This window comes from Camelina sativa, chromosome 3, assembly GCF_000633955.1.
Source record: "Camelina sativa cultivar DH55 chromosome 3, Cs, whole genome shotgun sequence".
NCBI lineage: Eukaryota > Viridiplantae > Streptophyta > Magnoliopsida > Brassicales > Brassicaceae > Camelina > Camelina sativa.
In genome coordinates this window covers 24,417,606-24,436,564 of record NC_025687.1, presented here as the reverse complement: position 1 = coordinate 24,436,564, position 18,959 = coordinate 24,417,606, and the positions used below count along the sequence as shown (strand labels likewise).

Genomic DNA, 18,959 nt, shown 5'->3' with positions numbered 1-18,959 from the left:
AGATATTGCAATGAGACAAGGGGTAATTACATGATTGAAGAACAGTGATTCCTCTTTTTAGGTCTTTTATACGACAGCGTGCTTGGTGCCCTCTAAAATAGCTTTGAAGACGTAAAATGCCATGAAGAGTGCGGTTCCTTGTATCTTCAAGAACCCCAATCTGCAATGGTGAAGCGAACATATTGCAGTAAGAATGACTAATTTTTGGTCCCTCAAAGTCAAGACATCAGACGACTAATTATAGTACCTGGCCAGTTCTGAAAAACAATTTTGTGTAGCCAACTTGGTACATCTCTGGCAAGATGTTAAACTGATGGAGAATTGCAACCGAAACACTTAGAGGATCTTTTGCTGCAATGTTCTCCAGCAAAAGAAAACCATACCTAAAGTTGGAGAAGCAAAACAACATCAATGACCATTCAACATTATTGCAACTAAAAGAAGAGGAAGAAAGTGCAGCAACCGGAGATGGAGTCCTTACCTTCGGGCAAATTTATGATGAGACATTCTCGTAGGAAATCCAGACCGAGATATTCGAACTACCTCTAGGACCCCACAGCATCTTAGCTGCTGTAAGACAAGTCCTTGCTCATACAATCTGGGAGACTGAACATTGTTTGGCTTTATGCAGCGAATGAAATGTGGGGTAGTGTTCCCTAGACGTTGCATCAATTGGAAAAGTTGACCCTGAAAAAATATCCAGGCATGGGACTAATCAGATATCATAAGATGTTTCCTCCAAAGCAAAACCAGAAGCCTTTTTGAGATGAAAGCTGTGATGAGTAAACCCACAACAAGTTTTAAGATAGTTACAGAAGCAAGCTGTCTTTAAGGAAATCACCCAACCTTAAATTTAGTTGCTACACTCAGCCGCTGGGAATCAGCTCCACCTGCTTTGTGTAAAGGACCAACAACAGGTTTTTCAGAATGAATGAGCATACTAGAAGCAAACGCCTGAGGAAGGTAGCAAGAGCAAGATGACAAAAGCTGAATGGAATCCGAATGCAACAAATCTCGATTCTTCTCTAGAAATCCAGTCGTCTCATATGTAACCTAAGTTGAAACAGCAAGTAAAATTAACATCAAAAGGGAATCAAACTAGGTTACTGATTCATTCTTGATTTCTAAACCTCAAAAATGAACCCACAAAACCCAATTTTATATCATATAAAATGGTGCCACTGATTTTCTTAGAGCTATTACCTCTCCAGCATAATGCGCAACTGTGAAAGCCTTCCCCCGATCTCCTCTAAAGCAAGAATTATCATTTAGATGTTCTTTAAGCTTGTTGGCAAGTGTCAAATCTGTGCCATTTGGAAATGTGGATTCCTCATCCAGAAGAGAAAGCAGACCTAATGGTTTCTGCACAGAAAATGTAACTTAATTGTCTTAAACACACATGTTTTGGAATAACAATAGATCTTTTCCAACACGATATATCTCAACAGTTGCTATGCAGCTGATGATGGGAAGTCATCGCCAGAATTTTACAAGATATTATACTGAGTAATGGACATACTGATATGTAACATATGATGACTTCTGACTGTAGAGGAGAGTAGCTCCCACATTACCTTTTCAAAGAGACTGAGACAATCTTGATTGTCCTCAAAATCAACCCTTGTCCAGTCAATGCCATCCTGAATATATTCCTGGAAGAAGCAGAAGGAAATATTAAGCCTTCAGAATCCGATTGCTTGTGTGTGTCATCCCCATGCTCTGCTAGATATACTACAAGAACCCATAGCAGAAAGGGGTAACTTTACCTCCTGCTCCAGCTTGAAAAGATGACGGTTGAAGTGTTGCTGCAATCTCTCATTTGCATAATTTATACAGAACTGCTCAAAACTATTTCTCTGCAACATTAAAGTAATAACTCCCAAACCAAATTAACTTTGGTACAAAATGTAAAACAGAAGATGCATACATACATATTGGCGAAGACCCGGGGGAACTCATGTAGCTTATGTAAATTCATACAGGAAAAATGCAAAGGGAGACTAAAAAGGAGCATACATCGAATGATTCAAAGCCATAGATATCAAGAATGCTGATGGATCTGCCCGTTCTCCTCTTTCCCACCGCAAGAGATTTGTTTATCTGTTCAACCAGCCAGTCAAATAGGGAGGCATAGATTGACTTTGCTAAAGCATCTCTTGCGTCAATGGCCTGTAAGCAAATAACAAAGAAATTCAGAACAAAAATATATAAACAAGGCTTGATGCCAAATTAATAAGAGGCATAGATCTTGATTACAGTGTGGAAAACCAACCCTACTCAGATTACAACTACGCACAAAGAAATCAATTAAGTGCCAGGAATTCTTTCTAAAAAGGCCCACCTGAGATAGTGTTAGCTTCTGTACAATAGTATCATTATTAACTCTCATATTACGCTTCGATAGAGCTAGCTTAAGCTCATTGATGTTGCACCCAATCAATTTAGCAACAGTTGTCAAACCTGAAAGAAAAGCCAAAGCACTTATTTAGTCTTGCATTGTGCAACCTGTCAAATGATGAAATGATCCACAGAGATTATAAAGCAGCAAACTTGCAATAACCAAAAGCCTACTATAGAGGTAATAATTTCACACAAAATACAGAAAAGCATGATAAATTATAAAGGAGCAGGTAAGGACTGAAGAGCAATACTTTCATCTGGTTCAGGTTCAACGTGATTTTCATTGTCAATAATGGCGAAAGAAACATTCCCCAGCCATAACACTGCAGCAAGCATTGCAAATACACTTTCTTGATCTTCTTTACTAACATGCACAATATCTAGAGCTTCCTGAAATGGCAAAGAGTTTATAAATCAAAAGGTTGGAATAAATGTCTCAAATCTGTAGAGAAAGAAAGTAGAAAAAGCTTGACTGAATGAGGGAGTTACCTTAACGGCGTGAAAACGTTCAGCGTCATCAACTCCGTTAATTGAATAGCAATTGCTCTGTTTCAAATATCTATACTCTTTTGCGCTTGTCAAATTTAGCTTCTCTGATTCAACGATGAGTGAAATAAAATGTCAGATAAACGATAAACGAGGAAAATGATAATTTACGTCAATCAATTTTTTTAAAGAGAACTGTTAAAAGCGCATTTTAGGATTTAGATATCCAGATCATACCTCTAAGCTTAGGTGAAGCCCCAGCACAAAGTTGATAAAATATATGGTATGACCTTTCTCCTTCAGCACATTGAACCACTCTAGACTATTAAAGTGTCAACATAAAAGAAGTCATGTCAATGTTAACAAACCGTATACCAACATAAAGATGAAGCAGCGTAAAAAATATATATAGAGGAACTTACCTTTTCTAGTAAAACTGCCAAAATTTGAAGATTAAGACAAAATAAAAGCTATGTCAGCTGTTGGAAAGGAAAATTAACAAACAGTGTGAAGCAGCAATCACAAACTTTATGCTTACATGTTTGAATTTTAGCACCCGAAATCTTCCCTGTCTCACTAAAATGAATCTCTATCAGCTTACCCTGTCAAATTTAACATCAAAGAAATGTTATGAGATAAACAAGGCCCATAACTTTTACAGATACATAGAAAGTAAAAAGGATCGTAAAGAAAGGCATAGTGGAAACTGGAGGGCTTACAAAACGACTAGAATTATCGTTTCTCAATGTTTTTGCATTTCCAAATGCTTCCAAGATGGGATTAGTCTTTAGTATCTCATACTCAATCCCACTTCCACCTCCAAGAGCAGCCAAGTATTGCATTGCTATTTTTGCAGTCTCAGTTTTCCCTGCTCCACTTTCACCGCTGGATAAAAAGAAATATAATGATAAGAAAACACTTCAAGATGCACAAAGTGGAAGAACTGATTAACCCCACCAAACCAGCACTATATAAATATAGAAGCATCTGTACAGGTCAAAGACTAATGCCTTTTTGGCTAACTGATTTAGCCCCACCATACCAGCGCTATATAAATATTACATATAGAGGCATGTGACCACTAATTCCTGAGCAGATATAGACACTCAAGTCCGCTTGCTGTTACTAATTTGTAATAATTAACATGTACGGAGGAAACTTTGACTAACCTGATAATGATAGACTGGTTAACTTCATCTGTAATGGAAACCAGAAAAGATAAGACTTAAAAACTTAAGAGTGTAATACATTAATTAAGCAGCTGACAAAATAATAAAAATGATCCCACCTCGTATCATTTCACGGATTGCTGTATCTGCAATAGCATAGACATGAGGGCTGTCATTTGATCTCTTCCTGTATGCCTCAATGTTGCGATTTCCATACAAAGGAACCTCCTTGAAGGGATTCACAGCCACCAGTACAGGCCCTGCTTTTGTCTATCACCATAATGAAAAATTCAGTAATCCAAAAGTAAAGGCTGTAACGTGTTATTATAGAATTCAGGGAAGAGACTGTAAACATGACAGGAAAAATAAACTATATTAGCACAAACGGCTTACATATATCATGTCCTGGTTGTACCTATACTCAAGGTTGTACAACACTGCTGGCTCATTTAAGTAACTTAGTTGCATAAGATCATCTACTCCATCAAGAATATCAGGATTTGCAGGCACTAGAGTCTCTGTTTTGACTTTTAAAACCTGTTGAATCACGTGTAGGAAACAGTTTCCGATCAAACACTTAAATTAATAATCAACATCTACCTCAGGGAATTCAAAAGGTCACTTACTTTTCCCTCAGGTAAGGCAAGAACAGACTCTTCTCCTGAAGTTTTCAAAATCTTCCCCAGCTCCCAGTTACCGTTTGGAAGTTGGACCCAAGATTGCAGTACCTAAAATAGAAAACTTGTCAGTTTAATCCCGTCAACATAAGAAAAAGGAATGTTTCCTCTAATGTTTGTTCATTCGTTTCATCCTATTCCTAACAATTAGTCCAACCTGGCCATGCAACAAAAACCAACAACAAGAAAAGTTGCAATACAGGAACCTTAATGATACCTTTTTCCGGGCATATGCGTTTGTGTCGTTCCACCTGTGATCATTACTCTGAGGCAAGGGCACAATAGGATCTTCATCACCAATTGAAGATCGCTCTCCATTCGAAATGCTGCGCACGCTATACGGTGAATCCTCAGTAGCAGTATCCATTCCTCCAACAGAATTTTCAGTGCCATTAACCCCATTCCTTAAGTGACCATTTGGTGGAATAATCAAATTGGTCACACAAACACTTGAGCCAGGAGATTTCTCAAGAAACCTATAGTCCGCCGGCATGGATTTAAGTGACTGAATGGTTGGCGTAACCTTCTGTGACATATTGCCCTGTAACAGACAGACGGAAGCGTTCAGTTCAAAAGAAATGAGACCAGAAAGAAAGAAAATATTCCTAATAGAGCAAGAATGGGGGACCATATATACTTCCAAAGTGCAGTCACTATTATTGAGTTCCAAAACCAAAAGAAAAAAGATTCTAAATTTAGACAATCCTCTGAACTAGCAGAAAATGCAATGACTTTCTGATATGTAGAAGCAATGCAGGATCTAATGGGATGTGTATGCTCACCAAATATCACACTAAAAATAAATCTAAAGGCTTGAGATCTTTCTTACACAGCTTTCTTGACTGAATTGTTTAAAAAAAAATACTAATCTGATGATCTGATCGAACACAATCTAATCTAGATTGAATCTTGAATCATAATATCATGATTTCTAAGAGGAAAAAAAAAAAAAAAAACGTTTTTTTTTTTTGTCTTTTTTAAATCAGCAGAGGACCAATTCCCGTATCACTACTCTATAGACGATCACAAATCAGAAAAAAAAAAAAAGATACAAATTTTCTCATAAGAAATGAGCAAAGAGATACTAAAAGATAGAAACTTGATTCGATCTATAGCTCAATAGAATTTACCTTTAGAAATTAGAAACTCAAACAATAAAAAAAGGAGAAAAGGCGGCAATCAGAAAACTTCAGATTCATAGATGACTTCTTCTTCTTTGATTTGCCCCCGATGAGATCGATCTTTAATCAGACACCCAAAAAATCCAATGATCCACAATAGTAAAAAGTCAGGACACCAATGAAGGAATATAAGATTAAAGAAAAAAATGTTTGTGGAAGTAAATGATATATATATATATATATATAAGTTATTAACACTTGGGGTTTAACAGTAACAATGGCGACTGATAAAACTGAAGAGAAGATCAGAAAAAAAAAAAATCGGAGAAAAAGGAAGAAGAAGACGAAGATGCAACTTTTTCTCTGCTTAGTAAAACTGTTTTCTCTTCTAATTTTCTTTTCTTTTCTTTTCTTTTATTTACTACTTTTCTTCTGATTTAAATTATGTTTAGGCAAACTCTTGTGTGTGTGTGTATTAATTAATTGTCCGACAAATTTGAATGTCTTTTTTGGCCACCCAACAGTGGAATTTTTAAGCACATCACATGGTCAATATTCCTATTTTACCCTTGTTCTTTTTTCCTTAACCGATGCTTTTGTTTTTCAAATTACGTGATCATAGGAGTTTTAATGATGATATTTTCCTCATTTAATGTGGTTTTCAAATGATAATCAAACAAAAAAAATTGTTAATTCTTCAAATTTTGTTCTTTTTGAAAATGATGATAGATAGATGTCTACAACATACAGAGTGTAATATTTCAATTATCATCAGTTTTAATTTGAGTTTGATTATAGTGTTGATTGGTTCTCCCGTAACCTCCCGCAAATGTAGCGTTTGCGGGTGGTAGCAGTTGCTAGTGATTGGTCAAGCAGTCGTAAAACTCCCGCAAACACACCTATTTTAAAACGTTAAACTAGTCATTCAAAACGTTTAATAACGCTTGAAACCGCAACCACCCGCTTGCGCAATCTCCCGCAACCGCAACTGCAAACACTGCGTTTGAACCAGTCAGACCCTACATTTATTTAAAATATGATCCGTTCATGGAATTTAAAAGGGGGGAAAAGACTAAAATAACATTAAGCCTTAACTTATTAAACAATAGATTAAATTAAGCAGAATGGGTTATTTGTCCATGTTTCTATCACACCTCTGTTTTATGTACTCAAGTCAACCATTACATAACCTGAAACTGTCTTAGTTTTTATATTCTTTACAATGTTGTCACTAAACATTAATACAATTTCTTCGGCCTTTACTTCTCAACAATAATAATAATTGGGTAGTTAGCTAATAGCCTAAAGAGCTATTTATTTTTTTCTTTGCTAAAAGAACATTATGATCATGATTAATAGTGATGCAGACCTGAGCATATTTGATTGATCAGTAGATTCTCGAAAACACCTTGATATTTTGTGTTTGTGTTCAATCCTATTTCTCTGAATATTAAACAGAATATTTTTGATCGGTGACAAACATTATGATTTGGGTAAATATCTTATATAATAAAGTAAGATTTTTTCAAACTTATGATTTAATAAGGTTACAAGTGGCACTCTATTATTTTGATATGTGTTATTCTTCTCAAATTTAAATATATTATTTTTTATATTCAATAAATATATTTATAATTTCATACTAAAAAATATCCTATCATTTTTCAATATCCATTTGGTAATTATTTATTTTCTAATGAGATATCATTTATCAATATTTTATATATACCATAACATTATCATTTGTTAGGAAGTAATAATACAATATAAATAAAATTATATAAGATGTATTTAAATATGAATGGAAAAATATTAAAGAGAAAATGACACATGTCACAAGAAAAGAATCTCAAATGACAACTCTGAGAGCATATCAAAAGAGAACCTTACGTTATTGTATAATTTTACAATAACGTAAAATTATCATTTGTTAGGAAGTAAATAATACTAGTCCTGAGACTTATTATCCGAGATCCGATCCGGTATCCGTTCACATCCAATCTAGAAATTCGGATATGACGGTGAACCGGATCCAGATTCGGATAGTGAAAACTTGAATCTGGCCGGATACGGATCCGGATCCGGATAATAGATATATATTAGACCGGATATCCGGTAGTTGTTTATTATTTTGCCTGTATGCTTATCAAACATAATCCAACATAATTTTGTTATTGGGCCTAGCTAACAGACTTTTCTTAAACCTAGTTTCTAATCGATGCCAAAGAGAAGAGAACCTAGTTTCTAAGAGGGTCTTGAAACAGTAAAAAAATATAAATAAAAACAAAAATTAGTTTTAGTAGTTGAACAGTATAGATCCAGGATCTACAAACATCTCTGCTCAGACATAAAAGTGGTTGGGAAGACACAAAATCTATACATATTTATATTGTTCCTATTTTTTTTATTTTTTTTGTTTTTAAAAACACTCAAATTTTGATTACCGATGAGGATGTCCTTACACCCCGTTCTATCTCCGCTGCTACCGCTTCCATACTCACTCCATATCTAATTTTTTTTTCTCCTTTACATCCGTTTCCATGGTGATGTTGTCATATGTACAAGGTTTTGTAAACGGATTCGATTTCCACCGTACGTTATTGGCGACGTTCATAAATCGCTCATCTCCACTAAGTATATCAATCGCTAATCCTAGATTCTTCTTATCAGCCGAATTATTGTGTTTGGTCGCAGTTTTCTGATGATGGGACAAGAGACCATTGAGGAAGTCAGGAAGACGATGATGAAACGGTGTGCGTTGAACCATATTCGGATATTCGATTTTTCTTACGAATAATTTCGGATATCCAGATTTTTGGATACGGATCTGGATAGTAATAACGTGAATCCGCCGGATACGGATCCGGATTCGGATAGCTAAAAAAATGTCAGATATCCAGATCTGTCTCAGGGCTAAATAATATAATCATATACATAAAAATAAAGTTTCACTCTATCCTTAATGGTTCATTTATCATTTAATTTTTAGGGTATTTGCAAAAATACTCTTTTTTCATGTCTATTTTTAAATTATTTTTCCATGTTGACCATTTTTAAAACTATCATTTTTTATGTATAAAATGAACAACATACATTTTTTGAGTGACATCAAGAATGTACAGTCTCTAAAATTAAAAATTTCCTGCCAAAAAATGAAAAAAAAAAATTCCAGCCAAAACTACGAAATTGGATTTTTTAGCAAATTTTTTTGAAATTTATACTTTATAAAAACCTTGTAAACGCTTTTAAAAAATTTTCAAAACACCTTTTAAAAACCTTGTAAACGCTTTTATAAGGTTTTTATAAAGTTTTTAAAAGCTTTTTAAAAAGTTTCCTTATCAGATTTTTATAAGGCAGTTAAAAAGTCTTTTTCAGGTTTTTATAAGGTTTTTTATAAGGTTTTTATAAGGTTTTTATAAGGTTTCTACTTATTAAAACCGTTTTTAAAAGGTTTTTTTTATAAGATTTTTATAAGGTATTTACAAAGCTTTTATATGGTTTTAAAAGGTATTTATAAGGCTTTTATAAAGTTTTTATAAGTAGAAACCTTATAAAAGCATTGTAAATTTTTTTTGGCGGGAAATTTTTTTTGTCAAAATTTATTTGGCGGGGGGAATATATTTCAGAAATATTTTGGTGGAAAAATTTTGTTTTTCAATTTGTTGATTAAAATATTTTTCATGTAACGATAAAATAGTAAATAAAATAGTAATTAAAAATTAAAGGAGGGTAAAAATAAAAATGACAAAAAGGGCAAAAATAAAAATGACAAAAATTAAAGGAGGGAATTATTATTATTATTATTATTATTTTTTTTTTGTTGACAAAAAAAAGAGGTATATCAAAAAAAAGTATTTCTAACAAATTCTCTTAATTTTTTTGAAAATTATGTTTATTTTAAATAATTTTAGAATTTAATTAAATGTTTTAGGTAATTTTGAATATCATAGTAACAATTTTTTTAATCATTAACAATATTTTTAAAAATAAGTGGTATATTTTGATATTGTATGATTTGGATAAATAAAGTGTATTATTGACATTTAGGAAATTTGTTTCTTATATATGTATTTTTAGGGAGAATTTCAAAAATACATTTTTTTCAATACCACTTAGAAATACCATTTCATAAAACTTTATTAAAAAAATCTTTCTCAAAAAGTTTTCATAGTTTTATGATTATTACATAAACTAAAATAAATTAACATAACTAATACAACAACCAATATTTACTTAACGAAGACAAATATTTATTTGAAAAAATATTATTTTGATCTTTAAAACTTATTATTACACAACAACTACATAACGGTAAACAATTTGATAACAATTACAGTACAGATAAAATTACAATTTTAAAATTGTCACTTTCGTAAAATATAAACAAATCCCTAACGAATCGAAAAGAAGGAGACGTTTTGATATGTACACAAGAGATTTGAGTCCCTGAGTAAAAAAGCAATATACAGTTTTCTTCTTCATCTTCTTATTAGTTTTGACTTATGACTTATGAGTGTAAACAAAACGTATTTGTTCTTTGTATGGTTCGGCTCTCCTTAACGTTTTATTTCCCAATCCAAGCTAAGACACTGCACACAAACAAAACCATCATTGGGTTTAGCTTCAAGGCATTAAACATAACATAAAAACAACTCATCACCATCTTATGTGATCGAATCACAAGAGCTATGAGCCTAAGACTAGGTATGAAAACGGGTTAAAAATAGACCAGATTTTTCAAAGTTTGGTCTTGTGGTTTTACGGGCAAACCCCAAGTTATAAGCCAATATGTAACATACTAGACCAGTTCGACTCAAGCTGGCTAGACCAAAACAGTTGTACCACTCTCATCATTGTCACCAATAGCAGAGAGTCAGTGCCATAATTGGTACGTACAAGTTCTCTAATATCCTCGTATAAATCCTGGATCTAAAAGCTCTTATGTTTCAGCATGACCATAAAACCGAGGCAAACAAAAAGTGTTTATCGACATACTGATGAGAAAAACCACATGCTAAAATACAGAGTAAAGACGAAATCTTGCAATATAAAAAAACTGGGCAAGCAAACTCAAACCCAAAACATAGTAAGTAAGTTAGTAACCCATTGCTTCACTGACCATTTCCTTTCTAGACCTAGGCGTTCACATCACTGAAAGGTTATGACTTTCATAGACTCATGCATCATAATCTAGGTGGGTCTCGTTTCTCATAGAGCAACTAGTAAGCTAGGAAAGCTACTGCTACCCAGAGGAGTAGATAAGAGCAAGTAAAAATGACTATACTTCTGCATGATTTCTTTCATCTGCAATCTTATCATACTTACGTCAAGCTACAAAATTCAAATGCTATCGAACCAACTCAGATTGATACCATATATTAGATGCCTAAAATGCTTATCCGATTTGATTTATGAGGTCCTTCTAACAATGAATCAGTATTCATATCTACCAATTCTCACTTCTCAGACACCGAGAAGTGAACCACTTTGCACACAGACATCAGAGCCAAGAGTAGCGGAATAGAAGAAAATCACAAACCTCAATCCAAATCGTCTTCTCTGGTATCCATATCAGATCCACTGCCAGAATCCGAATTTGCATCCGGTCTCCTGAATGACCATGGAAACGATATACTAAACCTCCTCGGCGTATGCGTTTCACCAGATGATCCCTCCCCGTCTCCACTCGTCTGACCTCCACGAGTCCTGTTCTCATAATCAGGATCATCCGTGGGTAACTCATGTCGACAAACCGGACACGAGTTATGCAGCTGCAGCCACGGAAGCAAGCAATCATGATGGTACACATGCTTACAAGGCATCTGCTTAGCTTCAATACCATCTTCAAACTCATCCATACAAACAGCACATTGATTCATTTCCGATTGCAAAATCTCTTTACTCACTTTCACAGTCGGGAGCGCATCGATGGCTGATTTAGAAGCTGGAGGAGTTCCGTATCGATTCTGATCATCTTCAGCTAGTTGTTGAATCAGATCCTCGAGACCACGCCCAAAGAAGTAATCTCCGTGGTTTCCCGGTAACGGATTAGCTGGATCGGAGAGTTGATTCTGATTCTCGACCAGAAACTGAACATTGATTCCGCTTGATTGAAGTTGCAGGAGATGGTTATGGATAAATCGAACCGGATCGAAAGCATCAGGTTGTTGCTGAGTAGTAGTATTAGTAGTAGACTGTGGCTCCATCGATTGCCCTAAGAAACTCGGATTCGTGAAGTCCATGACTGGTATGAAAGGTAAGCGTGATGAGATTGGATCCGACATCGGGAGAATCAGATTGGGGATTGGATTAGGGTTAGGGTCTACGTATTCTTCGAGGAAACCACCGTTGCAAAGAGGACAAAATGGATCAGCGGAGGAAGTAATAGTGATTGTGATCGTCTGATTGCATTGGTAGCAGAAGAACATCTTCTCCGTCTCCGCCGCGACGGAAGATCCGATTGAGTTTCCGCCGGAAGTCATGACGGAATCTGCAAATCTCTCAAAACGTTGAAGACGATAGAGAGAGAGAAAGAGAAAGACGTTTCAGCGAATCTGTAATTGTGTCGCCTAACTCAATCTTTTTGAATAACGGGCTTCAGGCCCGGCCCACCTGTTAAGGTGTTTGGTATAAAGTATGGGGTGAAATTGAAAGAATAAAAAAGTATTGGACTTTGAAAAGAAATTGATCACCTGCTTTACTTCCTATGCCACACAGACGTGGTCCGCTGAGTCAACACAGCACAGAGGATTAGGAGAACGTGGACGAAGAAGCCATGGACTCTATCGTCTCCAGTTCGACGGTTCTTATCCGATCATATCTCACTCCTCCGGTTCGTTCACATTCTCCCGCTGCTTCTTCCGTCTCCGTGAAGCCTCTGAGCTCAGTTCAGGTCACCTCCGTCGCGGCTAACCGCCAACTACTTTCGTTTAGGTCCGGTGGTAGACGAACCAGGAAACTCACTAGCTCGGCGATAAGATGTGGCGGAATCAAAGAGATTGGAGAGAGTGAGTTCTCGAGTACGGTTCTGGAATCAGAACGGCCGGTTTTGGTTGAGTTCGTCGCTACTTGGTGCGGTCCCTGCAAATTGATCTATCCCGCCATGGAAGCCTTATCTCAGGTTTGATTTATCCATTCTCTCTTTTGATGATCACGCAATTCATACTGTTTCTGATGAAGTTGAATCAGATCAGTTGATTTGAGATGAGAGATTTCGCGCATGATTTGATGATACAAACTTGGGATTTTGAGATTTTTATTGTATGAGCAACTATTGTGAACCCTTGACCATTAGCTCTAAAACTACTAAAAATGTCAGCTAGTGTTTAGAGTAGAGCTTCCTTTGTAAGTACTTAGAGAAATAGATTTGAAGACAGTAATTATACATTTCGATTCTGATGAGCTTTTCCTTTCAAATGCTATATTTTTGAGATTTCTTTAGTTTTCATGTTTACTAAAACTCGAAATGTTTCTTTTGTCTCAGGAATATGATGACAAATTGACGATTGTAAAGATTGATCACGACGCTAATCCCAAGTTGATAGCAGACTACAAGGTTTATGGTTTACCTCATTTCATCCTCTTCAAGGACGGGAAGGAAGTTCCAGGTAGCAGAAGGGAAGGTGCTATTACAAAGGCCAAGCTTAAGGAGTACATTGATGGTCTTTTGAGCTCGATCTCTGTTGCCTAATCGTCTCTCTTCCCACCGGTATTCCTCTGTCTCAACACTGTATTTTTTAAAAAAAAATGTAAACAAAGCTCTTCAGTTGTGATCTTCATCAACCGGTTCTCGTTTGATGTGTATATCTTGATCTTGCAACAAATTTTATGAATAGAAAAGACTTGAGTTGTTGTCAGAGACAAACAAGCATCATAGGGAAAATACATATCTAGAGGCTTATATGCTTATTACACTTGGCCATTGTCTACTTAGTAGTAAGTTAGGTTTTCGTAGATCGTTCATTAAAAGCATGACTGATCATCGCAGTTTTGTTCCTCAGTCAATAGGATTTGGCTTTTGCAATTTTTGAACTTAATTTCATTTTGTGGTAAAAAAGAATAGAAAAACAGATGCAACTCTATGCAAAAATTTTTTTTTGCTTGGATCTATTGGAATGAATCAGATAAAAGAATTCAACATTAAAGACTTTTTTTTTCAACAACTTCCATTCTTTTTCTTCGAATCCCGTGCTCGAATTCTCACATCCTTGTTGGTTTATTCCCTTGAAAAAACAACCAAAAACCAGTGGCTAAGCACAACCAATGCCTCGACCTTGAAACCTTCAGTTTTTTCAGCTCTCAAACCTCCTTGACATAGGTTTCTTCACTTCCTCCAATAACAGCATCATCTGGGATGTAACGTTTCCAGAACGGATGTTGCTTCCATACTCTTCCCATTTCTTCTATAGGAACCCCTTTTGTCTCCGGCAACAAGAAGAAGATGAAGATGGTCATGATCAGAACCATTCCTCCAAAGAAGTAGAAGAGACCAAACTTCATGTGGCAAAGCATCGTGAGGAAGAATTGTCCAATGAGGAAAGTGAAGAACATATTGACGGAGACGTTGATGGCTTGTCCCGCTGGTCTGATTTCCAACGGACAGATCTCACTTGGTACTAACCATCCTAATGGACCCCATGACCATGCAAACCCTGCAACATACAAACATATGAAAGCTAGGATCCAATCCGCTGTTGCAGGTGTTAAGGTCCCCGCTCCCGTGGTTCCAAATTTCATCCCAATTAAGGTACCCACAACGATCTGCAAATTGACCCATCAAACAATATATGTAAGGTAAGCAATCATCTTTATATTAACATTGTGAAACTGAAAATGTTTTTATTTTTCGCATGTATACGCCAACTCGGAACTAGCATTTTTACCTGGCTAACGATCATTTGGATGCCTCCTTCAAGGAAGAGAATCCTTCTTCCGTATCTGTCAACGGCATAGATCGAGACAAGGGTAGAGACAACATTGACCGCACCCGTAATAACCGCTGAGATGAGCGAGGCATCATCCCCGAAACCGAGAGTTTTAAAGAGAACGGGAGCGTAGAACATTATCACATTGATACCAGTAAACTGTTGGAAGAAAGGAATCGCAGAACAGAAAACAAGTGCGGGTCTGTATTTGGCCTCGTTGAAGATGTTCTTCCATGGATTCTCCACTTTCTTAGCAGCCTCACAAGCATCACAAAGATCTTGAAACTCCTCATCTACGTTATCAGCTCCACGAATCTTTTGTAACATCTCTCTCGCTTGTTCGTACTTGCCTCTCTCGAGCATTGAGTTTGGTGTATCAGGCAAGATAAAAGATCCGATAACCATAATGACTGCCGGAACAGCGGCTAAACCCAAGGACACTCTCCATCCATTCCGGGCCATTTTAGATGTTCCAAAGTTGATTAGGTTTGCAAGCAAAATCCCAATGGTTATAGCCATTTGAAACCCGATGTTAAGTGCTCCTCGGATCTTTGCAGGAGCCATCTCCGAGAGATAAACCGGAGTAGACTGTGGAAAAAATAAAGTTTAACCATGATCGGAAGATGAATGAGCCATAACAAAACCAAATCAGACTTTTCAAACTACACAGTAACAGTATTTTTTATAGCAAACAAATCAATCAAAACCGGATTTGTGCAACCAATTTTCATCGAAATAAACCAATATCAATTTTTTTAACCAGAAAAAATGAAAACCAATAGCCATTAAATTTTCTTATACCCAAATTAGATAGTACTAATTAAAAATAATTATTTTATATATTCTTTCAATGGTTTCAATTAATTTTAGACCAAACTGAAACTGAACCGATAAATTTAGCCGAGGGAAAAATGTAATTTGAATATAGTTTGGAACCATAAACTAAAAAACGGCTCGAGAACTGAGAAAAATTTGAACCAAACCGAGCTGAAAAATGGAATCTAAACCACATAACCATGTTTAAGTTGTTGACTCACCTGATTAGCAAATCCAACACCGACTCCGAGCAACAATCTACCGACGATGAGCATTGCAACGTTGGTGGCAAATGCGTTGAATAGAGAACCTATGAGGAAAGCAACCCCTCCAACAAACATGGAGATTTTGCGTCCGTACTTCCTTGTAACAGCCGAAGCTGCAAAGGAAGACGCAAGAGCCGCGAGGTAGAGTGAGGAAGTGAACAANACAGTATTTTTATAGCAAACAAATCAATCAAAACCGGATTTGTGCAACCAGTTTTCTTATACCAAAATTAGATAGTATTAATTAAAAAATAATTATTTTATATATTCTTTCAACGGTTTCAATTAATTTTAGACCAAACTGAAACTGAACCGATAAATTTAGCCGAGGGGAAAATGTAATTTGACTATAGTTTGGAACCATAAACTAAAAAACGGCTCGAAAACTAAGAAAAATTTGAACCAAACCGAGCTGAAAAATGGAATCTAAACAACATAACCATGATTAAGTTGTTGACTCACCTGATTAGCAAATCCAACACCGACTCCGAGCAACAATCTACCGACGATGAGCATTGCAACGTTGGTGGCAAATGCGTTGAATAGAGAACCTATGAGGAAAGCAACCCCTCCAACAAACATGGAGATTTTGCGTCCGTACTTCCTTGTAACAGCCGAAGCTGCAAAGGAAGACGCAAGAGCCGCGAGGTAGAGTGAGGAAGTGAACAATTGGAGCATTTGGTTATCGAATTTGCAGTAAGCGGTCTCGCGCTTTGCTGCGTGCATTTGCCTATCAACCTCCGGGAAAAACTTGCTCAGAAACTCCCCCATTGATGTCACTCCTCCTACACAACAAAAGAAGTCACGTTACATTGCCCGAAACTAGAGTGTAGAGAGAAAACCAAAACGAAAATAACTCAAAAAAGTTGATGGACACCGGAAGAAGGAAAATGCATGCGTATATGGAATTTACGGACCTGAGATTCCGAGGTCGTAACCGAAGAGGAGACCTCCCATAGCGGCTACAATACAGGTCATGATGACAAAGACTGTGACCCCGCCTTCATAGCTTCCTCCACCACCACCATCTGATACAAAAGCTCCTCCAGCCATTATTACTTATTGATTGTTTTTTTATTGTTTTACCTTTTGCTTTGTTATACAAACAAATACTTGTGAGCTTTTGATTCAAAAACTGAAGAGCTTGTGAGCTTCTTAAATATAAGAGTATTCGTGGTCTATTAATAGGAATGGATTGCTTTATTAGCTATTAGAGATTTGTCTTTGCTTGTGAATCGGGAAAGTGGTTTTTTCATGTTCTTCAAACCCAGTTTTAGTGGAGATCTTACTGTCTTTTTTTCTTACAGTTTCTTTTGTTTTTTACGGACATCTTCCGGTCTTATCTCTATTCAACGCATTTGTATTACATAAATATGTTGGGGAAAAACAGTCTCTAACCCCCGAAAATAGGAACTTGTAAATAATATTATTGAGGGATAACTTAGTACGTGTAATTTAGTCTATTTGGGGATTATTTCTAGTTTAGTTTGAATCAGATTTAAAATTGGTTGATAGATACATATACACGTCACTATGGATCGTTTGTTCCAGCTAATTTGAGAGACAGCATTACAAAGATATACTGTATAAAAGAAGACGAAGAAACAACCAAAGTAAGATATTTTACATAGAAGAAAACTGTACTCTTATTGAGTAGGTTTAAGATATTCTTATTGATTAGTTCGTCTGACCATCAAGATATGAATATATGTTCGTTTTAACAATTTCAGCGTCATAGATAAGATAACCAGTTCTGCATGTCAACAATAATTTTTTTTAAAAAGAAAAGAATGTATGTCAATTGATCCACAAACAATATTACAAACAAATTGGTCGGGAAGGCCTTCTTTGCATCTCTTTGATGACAGTTTTTGGACATAGATTATTTATCTTGATCTTTTTAATCTTCATGGCACCAAACATTCTTAATATTTCCCAATACACATTAATTAATACATACTCATCTAAAACCATGTGGTCGTTAATTAATTTAAGGATCAATCATACAGTGTCTTCTTACATAATACTCGATAGTAGGTTTTCACCTGCGATACACCGCGAGACTAAATTATAAATTAATGTATTTTAATTTCAATAATAATTTTTAATTTATTTAATTTTCAAATTTTCAATTAATTAAATTTTATCTAATTAATTTATAATTTTGTTTAGAAAGTTTTTTCTTTTTCTTATGTTTTATACAATTTATAACCTAATTACATTAAATTTGTTATTAGATAAAATATAAAATTTTAAACACTTAGTTTTGGTTTCTATAATTAAACAGAGGTATATGTCTATATGGTATGTTAGTGTATATTTTTATGTATATACAATTTTTTTTTTGGAATATTAAGAATGTGTTGTAGTTTGTGTAATATTTTGTAATTCATATACTAAATAATTTATAATTTAATTTTCCAAACTATGACTACAAATTTATAGTATATAAATAAACTAATAGTTTTAGTGTTGGTTCTAAAGTCCAAATCTGCCATGCTAGGCGGATCACGCAACATGTTCAAAGATTTTTAATCCGCAAAAATTCATCGTACGAAACCTGTGAAAGTAAAATATAGTATATGAGGCTAAAAGTCACTTTCTATCAAATCAATTTTTCAAATTTTTTAAAAACAATACCTCTTCACTCAACTCCTCATAAAATAAGGAAATAAAATCTGTATACATTTGCAATTATGTTTGTTACCTCTTAAAACACTTAGCTTCTATAAAAAAACAAATATAAGTAAAATTAATTTATTTCTTAAATTAATTATTTAATGTCAATGGCATGCTTTTAAATAAATACCAACTTCAGGATTTATTTTATAAATGTATCCAAAAATGTATATATAAATGGTTTCATGTTTTAGTAGGGATGTTTTTTTTTTCAAATCAAATGATGCTCTCATCTTTGATGCACTATTTGTCATTTTTTCATTTTTTCTGCAATTTGTTTTATGATTGGTTGAATTGTGTTAAATAAATAATAAATAAGGAAATTATTATTATTATTTGTTTGGACAAAAAAATGAATTTATATAAGTGGTTTCTTAGTTTATGTGTAAAAAATGAGCTTTAATGTTTTTTTTGGCTTGGT

General features: G+C 35.1%; 4 protein-coding genes and 1 long non-coding RNA gene across 5 annotated transcripts in view; 2 read left to right on the top strand and 3 right to left on the bottom strand.

Annotated features, from left to right (window-relative positions):
- Positions 1–6,273, bottom strand: part of LOC104777967 (myosin-3) — a 9,571-nt gene extending 3,298 nt beyond the window's left edge. Inside the window, exons 1-21 of the mRNA XM_010502294.2 lie at positions 5,863–6,273; positions 4,950–5,273; positions 4,682–4,783; positions 4,449–4,592; positions 4,175–4,325; positions 4,056–4,083; positions 3,606–3,771; positions 3,425–3,488; positions 3,309–3,322; positions 3,124–3,208; positions 2,890–2,993; positions 2,652–2,790; positions 2,342–2,460; positions 2,017–2,169; positions 1,767–1,856; positions 1,575–1,652; positions 1,204–1,362; positions 847–1,053; positions 482–687; positions 248–383; positions 31–160 (exon numbers count right to left, since the gene is read on the bottom strand). Of these exons, the coding sequence (XP_010500596.1) occupies positions 31–160; positions 248–383; positions 482–687; positions 847–1,053; positions 1,204–1,362; positions 1,575–1,652; positions 1,767–1,856; positions 2,017–2,169; positions 2,342–2,460; positions 2,652–2,790; positions 2,890–2,993; positions 3,124–3,208; positions 3,309–3,322; positions 3,425–3,488; positions 3,606–3,771; positions 4,056–4,083; positions 4,175–4,325; positions 4,449–4,592; positions 4,682–4,783; positions 4,950–5,267 (2,593 nt within the window). The 5' untranslated portion in view covers positions 5,268–5,273; positions 5,863–6,273. The remainder of the gene's footprint in view (positions 1–30; positions 161–247; positions 384–481; positions 688–846; positions 1,054–1,203; positions 1,363–1,574; positions 1,653–1,766; positions 1,857–2,016; positions 2,170–2,341; positions 2,461–2,651; positions 2,791–2,889; positions 2,994–3,123; positions 3,209–3,308; positions 3,323–3,424; positions 3,489–3,605; positions 3,772–4,055; positions 4,084–4,174; positions 4,326–4,448; positions 4,593–4,681; positions 4,784–4,949; positions 5,274–5,862) is intronic.
- Positions 8,152–8,965, top strand: LOC104777966. Its single transcript, XR_766366.2, has 2 exons — positions 8,152–8,445; positions 8,548–8,965. It is a non-coding gene; the product is annotated as an uncharacterized LOC104777966 (long non-coding RNA).
- Positions 10,156–12,419, bottom strand: LOC104777964 (E3 ubiquitin-protein ligase RING1-like). The gene is made up of 2 exons (XM_010502293.2): positions 11,393–12,419; positions 10,156–10,442 (listed from the first exon to the last, which is right to left on the bottom strand). The coding sequence occupies exon 1, from the start codon at positions 12,333–12,335 to the stop codon at positions 11,394–11,396; it is 942 nt and encodes a 313-aa protein (XP_010500595.1). The 5' UTR covers positions 12,336–12,419; the 3' UTR covers positions 10,156–10,442; position 11,393.
- LOC104777962 (thioredoxin X, chloroplastic) lies at positions 12,564–13,709 on the top strand. The gene is made up of 2 exons (XM_010502291.1): positions 12,564–12,973; positions 13,337–13,709. The coding sequence occupies exons 1-2, from the start codon at positions 12,629–12,631 to the stop codon at positions 13,541–13,543; spliced, it is 552 nt and encodes a 183-aa protein (XP_010500593.1). The 5' UTR covers positions 12,564–12,628; the 3' UTR covers positions 13,544–13,709.
- Positions 13,777–16,969, bottom strand: LOC104777963 (sugar transport protein 9-like). Its single transcript, XM_010502292.2, has 4 exons — positions 16,777–16,969; positions 16,322–16,644; positions 14,736–15,365; positions 13,777–14,613 (listed from the first exon to the last, which is right to left on the bottom strand). Exons 1-4 carry the CDS (start codon positions 16,910–16,912, stop codon positions 14,152–14,154), a joined length of 1,551 nt encoding a protein of 516 aa, XP_010500594.1. The 5' UTR covers positions 16,913–16,969; the 3' UTR covers positions 13,777–14,151.